Source organism: Procambarus clarkii, chromosome 3 (assembly GCF_040958095.1).
Source record: "Procambarus clarkii isolate CNS0578487 chromosome 3, FALCON_Pclarkii_2.0, whole genome shotgun sequence".
Taxonomy (NCBI): Eukaryota; Metazoa; Arthropoda; class Malacostraca; order Decapoda; family Cambaridae; genus Procambarus; species Procambarus clarkii.
This window is the reverse complement of record NC_091152.1, coordinates 14,968,731-14,977,738: the sequence shown is the minus strand read 5'-3', so window position 1 is coordinate 14,977,738 and position 9,008 is coordinate 14,968,731. Positions and strand designations below refer to the sequence as shown.

General features: G+C 53.5%; 1 protein-coding gene across 1 annotated transcript; it reads left to right on the top strand.

Moving 5' to 3' along the window:
- Positions 1 to 2,755: 2,755 nt before the first annotated feature.
- LOC138368369 (streptococcal hemagglutinin-like) lies at positions 2,756 to 4,738 on the top strand. The gene has a single exon (XM_069330901.1). The coding sequence runs from the start codon at positions 2,756 to 2,758 to the stop codon at positions 4,736 to 4,738; it is 1,983 nt and encodes a 660-aa protein (XP_069187002.1).
- Positions 4,739 to 9,008: the final 4,270 nt, after the last annotated feature.

Below are 9,008 nucleotides of genomic sequence, written 5' to 3'. Positions count from 1 at the left end.
AGGCATCCAGGGAGTGAGGCAGGCATCCAGGGAGTGAGGCAGGCATCCAGGGAGTGAGGCAGGCACCCAGGGAGTGAGGCAGGCATCCTGGGAGTGAGGCAGGCATCCAGGGAGTGAGGCAGGCATCCAGGGAGTGAGGCAGGCTTCTAGGGAGTGAGGCAGGCATATAGAGATGATAGTCGAGAGATAAACTGAGACAACTTGTTACTGTGATAGAGGGAAGGGAAGGAGAAGTTTAAATAGGAGACGAGGAGTGTACAGGTGAACAAATCCACAAGGGCCGTGACGAGGATTCGAACCTGCGTCCGGGAGCATCTCAGACACTGCCTTAATTGACTGAGCTGTATTAATATTTGTTCATTTGATGCATCACGTTAGTGTGATCTCTGTGTGTGAGTGTACAGGTGGTTAATTGGACCCTATGCCCCCCCCTATCTGGCCTCATTGTAGCAATTTGGTCAGTGAATGTCTCTCTCTCTCTGACAAAGACTAGAAAGGTCACAAGGCCTAAAGAATACAGGTTTCTTGATGCCTTCTTGAGGCGTGTGGGTGTTGCTCCCTGGGTCCAGCCTCCCAGTCACCCGAGATGTTGTGTGGTTATGGCGACACAACGTTCAAGGTACACTGACAAACACGCGACTAGAGAAGGGGGTGTATGGGATGGAGGGGAAGTAGTGACGGAAGGGGAGTAGTGGGAGGAAGGGAATTACTGGGGGAAGGGGAGTAGTGTGGGAGGGAAAGAAAGATAAAATTAGGAGCACCGCATGGACTGCCAGGCCTGAGCTTCTAGATAAGCGAGCCATCCACTCTACATTGGCAGGAGAGGTGATGAAGGTGGTGGGAGATGGAGGCACTGATGGGTAGGGTGGCTAGCAGGCACTCCCACCCTGGGGAAGAGGCAGGCTCTCCCACCCTGGGGGAGAGACAGGCACTCCCACCCTGGAGGAGAGGCAGGCACTCCCACCCTGGGGGAGAGACAGGCACTCCCACCCTGGGGGAGAGACAGGCACTCCCACCCTGGGGGAGAGGCAGGCACTCCCATCCTGGGGGAGAGGCAGGTTCTCCCATCCTGGGGGAGAGGCAGGCTCTACCATCCTGGGGGGAGAGGCAGGCTCTCCTACCCTCGGAGAGAGGCAGGCACTCCCACCCTGGGGGAGAGGCAGGCACCCCTACCCTGGGGGAGAGGCAGGCACTCCCATCCTGGGGGAGAGGCAAACATCTAGGAGTAACGCAGGCATCCAGGGAGGAAGACACAGGAAATAACTTCAACTGTTCCCACTACACCACCAGTACCACCACCACTACTAACACCCTCCACAACTGTAGCCAGACACAACAACCTGGAAGGTCGTGGGTCTCCTCTAATGATACAACACACTTTACCTCAGCGCTTTTGAACAAGAACAAATAATATCGCCAGAATAATATTTTCAGAAACGGTGTACATTTATTTCCAAGACAAAGGTTCACCCAAGACAATTATGAAAAGCTGAGAGAGAGAGAGAGAGAGAGAGAGAGAGAGAGAGAGAGAGAGAGAGAGAGAGAGAGAGAGAGAGAGATAGAGGATAGAGGGAGAGAGAGAGAGAGAGAGAGAGAGAGAGAGAGAGAGAGAGAGAGAGAAAGAGACAGGAATACATATGAGTGTAAGGCAACGCAGAAGAGTAAAGCTCAGCTTTAAACTTATTTTCTTATAGTACAGAAGAGTGTGGTAAGGTTGTACTAGGCTGCTGGTGTGAGGGGGAGGCAGAGTGTGAGGGGGAGGCAGAGTGTGAGGGACACTTACGAAACACTTACTCTGTAAGTGTAAGTTACTCTGGTACTCTCGAGAAACACTTACTCTACATGCAGTAACCATAGTAGGGGCCTGGCAAGCACCAGCCAGCTCACTGGTCAGTATATACAGTAAATACTTAAACCCAAACCTTATAAACGTTCTCAAGTTATCGTCCGCGCTCTCAACAGCACCATAATTTATAACAGAACGGTGACAATGAGCAAAAAGTAAGAATAAAAGCAGTTCCTTAGTAATAATACTAAGAGCAACGATTCTTTATCTAAGACCACGCAGTTAGCCTCTATTCTCTGCTCGCCAGCCTACACTAGAGGGAACTACATCTACATTTACCTCGATTTACCATTGTTTATAACAAGAGGGAGTTGGTGTGTGTGTGTGTGAGGCGGGCTGGAGTTAGGACACCCATTTGTAAAACTGCTTTACGAATGTCTTTTATTTAAGAAACTTTGTGCTGGACGTGCTCCATTAGAAAATCTGCGGACAGGCCCTCAATGTATTCTAAAAAGAAACTTTTTCGTGTCCCAGGACGAAAGATTTGGCCGGCATTTTTCCCCCCACGCGTTCTACAGACGTGTATGTAACTCTTGAAATTGGATTTCCAGCTGGAACTTGTCGAAGACTTTTACTCGTGTTTTTACTTAGACTTTTTCTGTGTAGCCAGTTTCCTACGTTTTAAAGGAGATGTTCTCTGATTGCACTTCGCCGTTCCGTGTAAATGACAAGATTCTTTAAGACTTTGTTGTTCTCTGGGGATTTATTGGGGGTTTCTGACTATTTTGCCTGCCAAAGTAATCTTCTATCAAGATATTGCTTGTTTCTTATTCCTTACTTATCTCTTATGTCTTGGGATTATGTTTGTTTTATTCATATTGTTTCTTGGTCAGTGTGTTCGTATGTAGAAGTGTGTTAGTGTGTGTGTTCTTATCCTGGTTATGTTAGTCTCTAGCTGTCAGTGTGACGATGAGTCTTGCTGTCAGTGTGACGATGAGTCTTGCTGTCAGTGTGACGGTGAGTCTTACTGTCAGTGTGACGATGGGTCTTACTGTCAGTGTGACGGTGAGTCTTACTGTCAGTGTGACGATGGGTCATACTGTCAGTGTGACGGTGAGTCTTACTGTCAGTGTGACGGTGAGTCTTACTGTCAGTGTGACGATGGGTCTTACTGTCAGTGTGACAATGGGTCTTACTGTCAGTGTGACGATGGGTCTTACTGTCAGTGTGACGATGAGTCTTACTGTCAGTGTGACGGTGAGTCTTACTGTCAGTGTGACGATGGGTCTTACTGTCAGTGTGACGGTGAGTCTTACTGTCAGTGTGACGGTGAGTCTTACTGTCAGTGTGACGATGAGTCTTACTGTCAGTGTGACGGTGAGTCTTACTGTCAGTGTGACGGTGAGTCTTACTGTCAGTGTGATGGCGAGTCTTACTGTCAGTGTGACGATGAGTCTTACTGTCAGTGTGACGATGGGTCTTGCTGTCAGTGTGACGGTGAGTCTTACTGTTAGTGTGACGATGGGTCTTACTGTCAGTGTGACGGTGAGTCTTACTGTCAGTGTGACGATGGGTCTTGCTGTCAGTGTGACGGTGAGTCTTACTGTCAGTGTGACGATGGGTCTTACTGTCAGTGTGACGGTGAGTCTTACTGTCAGTGTGACGATGGGTCTTACTGTCAGTGTGACGGTGAGTCTTACTGTCAGTGTGACGGTGAGTCTTACTGTCAGTGTGACGATGGGTCTTACTGTCAGTGTGACGGTGAGTCTTACTGTCAGTGTGACGATGGGTCTTGCTGTCAGTGTGACGGTGAGTCTTACTGTCAGTGTGACGATGGGTCTTACTGTCAGTGTGACGGTGAGTCTTACTGTCAGTGTGACGATGGGTCTTACTGTCAGTGTGACGGTGAGTCTTACTGTCAGTGTGACGGTGAGTCTTACTGTCAGTGTGACGATGGGTCTTACTGTCAGTGTGACAATGGGTCTTACTGTCAGTGTGACGATGGGTCTTACTGTCAGTGTGACGATGAGTCTTACTGTCAGTGTGACGGTGAGTCTTACTGTCAGTGTGACGATGGGTCTTACTGTCAGTGTGACGGTGAGTCTTACTGTCAGTGTGACGGTGAGTCTTACTGTCAGTGTGACGGTGAGTCTTACTGTCAGTGTGACGATGGGTCTTACTGTCAGTGTGACGGTGAGTCTTACTGTCAGTGTGACGATGGGTCTTACTGTCAGTGTGACGGTGAGTCTTACTGTCAGTGTGACGATGGGTCTTACTGTCAGTGTGACAATGGGTCTTACTGTCAGTGTGACGATGGGTTTTACTGTCAGTGTGACGGTGAGTCTTACTGTCAGTGTGACGATGGGTCTTACTGTCAGTGTGACAATGGGTCTTACTGTCAGTGTGACGATGAGTCTTACTGTCAGTGTGACGATGGGTCTTACTGTCAGTGTGACGATGGGTCTTACTGTCAGTGTGACGATGAGTCTTACTGTCAGTGTGACGATGAGTCTTACTGTCAGTGTGACGATGGGTCTTACTGTCAGTGTGACGATGGGTCTTACTGTCAGTGTGACGGTGAGTCTTACTGTCAGTGTGACGATGGGTCTTACTGTCAGTGTGACGGTGAGTCTTACTGTCAGTGTGACGATGGGTCTTACTGTCAGTGTGACGATGGGTCTTACTGTCAGTGTGACGATGAGTTGCTGTCAGTGTGACGGTGAGTCTTACTGTCAGTGTGACGATGAGTCTTACTGTCAGTGTGACGATGGGTCTTACTGTCAGTGTGACGATGAGTCTTACTGTCAGTGTGACGATGAGTCTTACTGTCAGTGTGACGATGGGTCTTACTGTCAGTGTGACGATGAGTCTTGCTGTCAGTGTGACGGTGAGTCTTACTGTCAGTGTGACGATGGGTCTAACCAACTCCCTCGTGTAGAGAGTAGGATGTGACCAAGCCGCCTCTCTTGTAGAAGAGGCTGGGGATCCCGGACAGAGGGGGGGCTGTGCCCCCCCCCCCCCTCCCCTCCAGCAGCAGCAGGAGGAGGAGGAGGAAGGGCCGTGTGGCGGCGACATACCTGCAGGAAGGTGTCGTAACTCCGGTACAGAGAAAGGAAGACCTCGCCCGTACTCTCCCTGGAGTACTTTCTCAAGACATACAACCGCAGCTCTAGTCCAGAGTAGGAAGTTGGCCAGCCTGATGCACCACCAGGCCGCTGTGTGTACTCACCTAGTTGTACTCACCTAGTTGTGTTTGCGGGGGGTTGAGCTCTGGCTCTTTGGTCCCGCCTCTCAACCGTCAATCAACAGGTGTACAGATTCCTGAGCCTATCGGGCTCTATCATATCTACACTTGAAACTGTGTATGGAGTCAGCCTCCACCACATCACCCCCTAATGCATTCCATTTGTCAACCACTCTGACACTAAAAAAGTTCTTTCTAATATCTCTGTGGCTCATTTGGGCACTCAGTTTCCACCTGTGTCCCCTTGTGCGTGTTCCCCTTGTGTTAAATAGACTGTCTAGAATAAGCTGGGTGTGTGTGTGTGTGTGTGTGTGTGTGTGTGTGTGTGTGTGTGTGTGTGTGTGTGTGTGTGTGTGTGTGTGTGTGTGTGTGTGTGTGTCAGATTCTCTCTCCTACAGTACTACCATGATCACCAAACATTAATATACAATCCAAAATAACTAAGGACAAAAGCATATCAAAGTTTACGTATTTTTATTGGATCTTCTAACTTAAGCGTGATCAGCGCATAAAGATCTATGATATAACAATAAGGTAATAAAAATCAAACAAAAAGTAAAAATAATAATACAAATCGTCACTATGGTAAAGCGTTATTCGTCGTGGGGGTCACTTTTGGTCAGTGTCGTGTGGCACTCATTCCTTTTATGATAGTCCGGACCCGCTCATGTTGGGCACGTATTCAACAACAATTACTGTCAATAACTGGGTGAACTATCCCCAGGCATCAGGGGCCAGATTCACGAAGCAGTTACGCAAGCACTTACGAACGTGTACATCTTTCCTCAATCTCTCAGGGCTTTGGTTACATATATTAAACAGTTTACAAGCATGAAAACTTGCCATTCAACTGTTGTTATTGTTATAAACAGCCTCCTGGTGCTTCGGAGTTCATTAACTGTTTAATAATCGTAAACAAAGCCGCCAAAGATTGAGAAAAGATGTACAGGTTCGTAAGTGCTTGAGTAACTGCTTCGTGAATCTGGCCCCAGGGCCACACCCCCAGACTAAGCTGGGGTGCTGGACTCCCCCGGGGCCACACCACCAGACTAAGCTGGGGTGCTGGACTCCCCCAGGGCCACACCACCAGACTAAGCTGGGGTGCTGGACTCCCCCAGGGCCACACCACCAGACTAAGCTGGGGTGCTGGACTCCCCCCGGGGCCACACCACCAGACTAAGCTGGGGTGCTGGACTCCCCCCGGGGCCACACCACCAGACTAAGCTGGGGTGCTGGACTCCCCCGGGGCCACACCCCCAGACTAAGCTGGGGTGTTGGACTCCCCCCGGGGCCACACCACCAGACTAAGCTGGGGTGCTGGACTCCCCCAGGGCCACACCACCAGACTAAGCTGGGGTGCTGGACTCCCCCGGGGCCACACCACCAGACTAAGCTGGGGTGCTGGACTCCCCCGGGGCCACACCACCAGACTAAGCTGGGGTGCTGGACTCCCCCGGGGCCACACCACCAGACTAAGCTGGGGTGCTGGACTCCCCCGGGGCCACACCACCAGACTAAGCTGGGGTGCTGGACTCCCCCGGGGCCACACCACCAGACTAAGCTGGGGTGCTGGACTCCCCCGGGGCCACACCACCAGACTAAGCTGGGGTGCTGGACTCCCCCGGGGCCACACCACCAGACTAAGCTGGGGTGCTGTACTCCCCGGGGCCACACCACCAGAATAAGCTGGGGTGCTGGACTCCCCCCGGGGCCACACCACCAGAATAAGCTGGGGTGCTGGACTTCCCCCGGGGCCACACCACCAGACTAAGCTGGGGTGCTGTACTCCCCGGGGCCACACCACCAGAATAAGCTGGGGTGCTGGACTCCCCCCGGGGCCACACCACCAGAATAAGCTGGGGTGCTGGACTCCCCCCGGGGCCACACCACCAGACTAAGCTGGGGTGCTGGACTCCCACCGGGGCCACACCACCAGACTAAGCTGGGGTGCTGGACTCCCCCCTGGGCCACACCACCAGACTAAGCTGGGGTGCTGGACTCCCACCGGGGCCACACCACCAGACTAAGCTGGGGTGCTGGACTCCCCCGGGGCCACACCACCAGACTAAGCTGGGGTGCTGGACTCCCCCGGGGCCACACCACCAGACTAAGCTGGGGTGCTGGACTCCCCCGGGGCCACACCACCAGACTAAGCTGGGGTGCTGGACTCCCAGGGGCCACACCACACATTCGTCACAACTTTCATGGCTGTTAATCCTCGGCTGTCTTCCTCACTCGTGTCAGTGAATCAGAATTAGCAGAACTTGTGACGCGGGTCACCCCCTGTCCAATGGTCACCGCCCCTCCTGTCCAAGGGTCACCCCCCCCCCCATGTCCAAGGGTCACCGCTCCTCCTGTCCAAGGGTCACCGCCCCTCCTGTCCAAGGGTCACCCCCCCATGTCCAAGGGTCACCGCCCCTCCTGTCCAAGGGTCACCCCCCCCTGTCCAAGGGTCACCGCCCCTCCTGTCCAAGGGTTCCCCCCCCCATGTCCAAGGGTCACCGCCCCTCCTGTCCAAGGGTCACCCCCCCCTGTCCAAGGGTCACCCCCCCCTGTCCAAGGGTCACCGCCCCTCCTGTCCAAGGGTCACCGCCCCTCCTGTCCAAGGGTCACCGCCCCTCCTGTCCAAGGGTCACCCCCATGTCCAAGGGTCACCGCCCCTCCTGTCCAAGGGTCACCCCCCCTGTCCAAGGGTCACCGCCCCTCCTGTCCAAGGGTCACCCCCCCTGTCCAAGGGTCACCGCCCCTCCTGTCCAAGGGTCACCCCCCCCCCCTGTCCAAGGGTCACCCCCCCATGTCCAAGGGTCACCGCCCCTCCTGTCCAAGGGTTCCCCCCCCATGTCCAAGGGTCACCCCTCCTGTCCAAGGGTTCCCCCCCCATGTCCAAGGGTCACCCCTCCTGTCCAAGGGTTCCCCCCCCCCATGTCCAAGGGTCACCCCTCCTGTCCAAGGGTTCCCCCCCCCATGTCCAAGGGTCACCCCCCCCTGTCCAAGGGTCACCGCCCCTCCTGTCCAAGGGTCACCGCCCCTCCTGTCCAAGGGTCACCCCCCCCCATGTCCAAGGGTCACCCCCCCTGTCCAAGGGTCACCGCCCCTCCTGTCCAAGGGTCACCCCACCTGTCCAAGGGTCACCGCCCCTCCTGTCCAAGGGTCACCCCCCCCCTGTCCAAGGGTCACCGCCCCTCCTGTCCAAGGGTCACCCCCCCCCCTGTCCAAGGGTCACCGCCCCTCCTGTCCAAGGGTCACCCCCCCCTGTCCAAGGGTCACCGCCCCTCCTGTCCAAGGGTCACCGCCCCTCCTGTCCAAGGGTTCCCCCCCCCCATGTCCAAGGGTCACCCCATTCTGTCCAAGAATGACACTACCGCTGCACAGAAAACGTGGATGGATGTGAACCGATACTTACCATAATTCTATATTAATAATTAAAGAATGTCTTTTCTCTGATGTTGATTTTAGGCAAAACTTGTTTTTACAAACGTGGGAATATTTGACTAGTTTGAGCTCACCTGAGCTGTCTTTGTAACACCAACCTTTCGCAACAATCTCTGCTCTCTGCTTGTGCAAGGTCGTCTGTCTGCTCTCTGCTTGTGCAAGGTCGTCTGTCTGCTCTCTGCTTGTGCAAGGTCGTCTGTCTGCTCTCTGCTTGTACAAGGTCGTCTGTCTGCTCTCTGCTTGTACAAGGTCGTCTGTCTGCTCTCTGCTTGTGCAAGGTCGTCTGTCTGCTCTCTGCTTGTACAAGGTCGTCTGTCTGCTCTCTCCTTGTACAAGGTCGTCTGTCTGCTCTCTGCTTGTGCAAGGTCGTCTGTCTGCTCTCAGCTTGTACAAGGTCGTCTGTCTGCTCTCAGCTTGTACAAGGTCGTCTGTCTGCTCTCAGCTTGTGCAAGGTCGTCTGTCTGCTCTCAGCTTGTACAAGGTCGTCTGTCTGCTCTCAGCTTGTACAAGGTCGTCTGTCTGCTCTCTGCTTGTGCAAGGTCGTCT

Coding starts and splice junctions, on each gene's coding strand:
- LOC138368369 (XM_069330901.1), top strand. CDS start 2,756: ATGAGTCTTGCTGTCAGTGTGACGATGAGTCTTGCTGTCAGTGTGACG.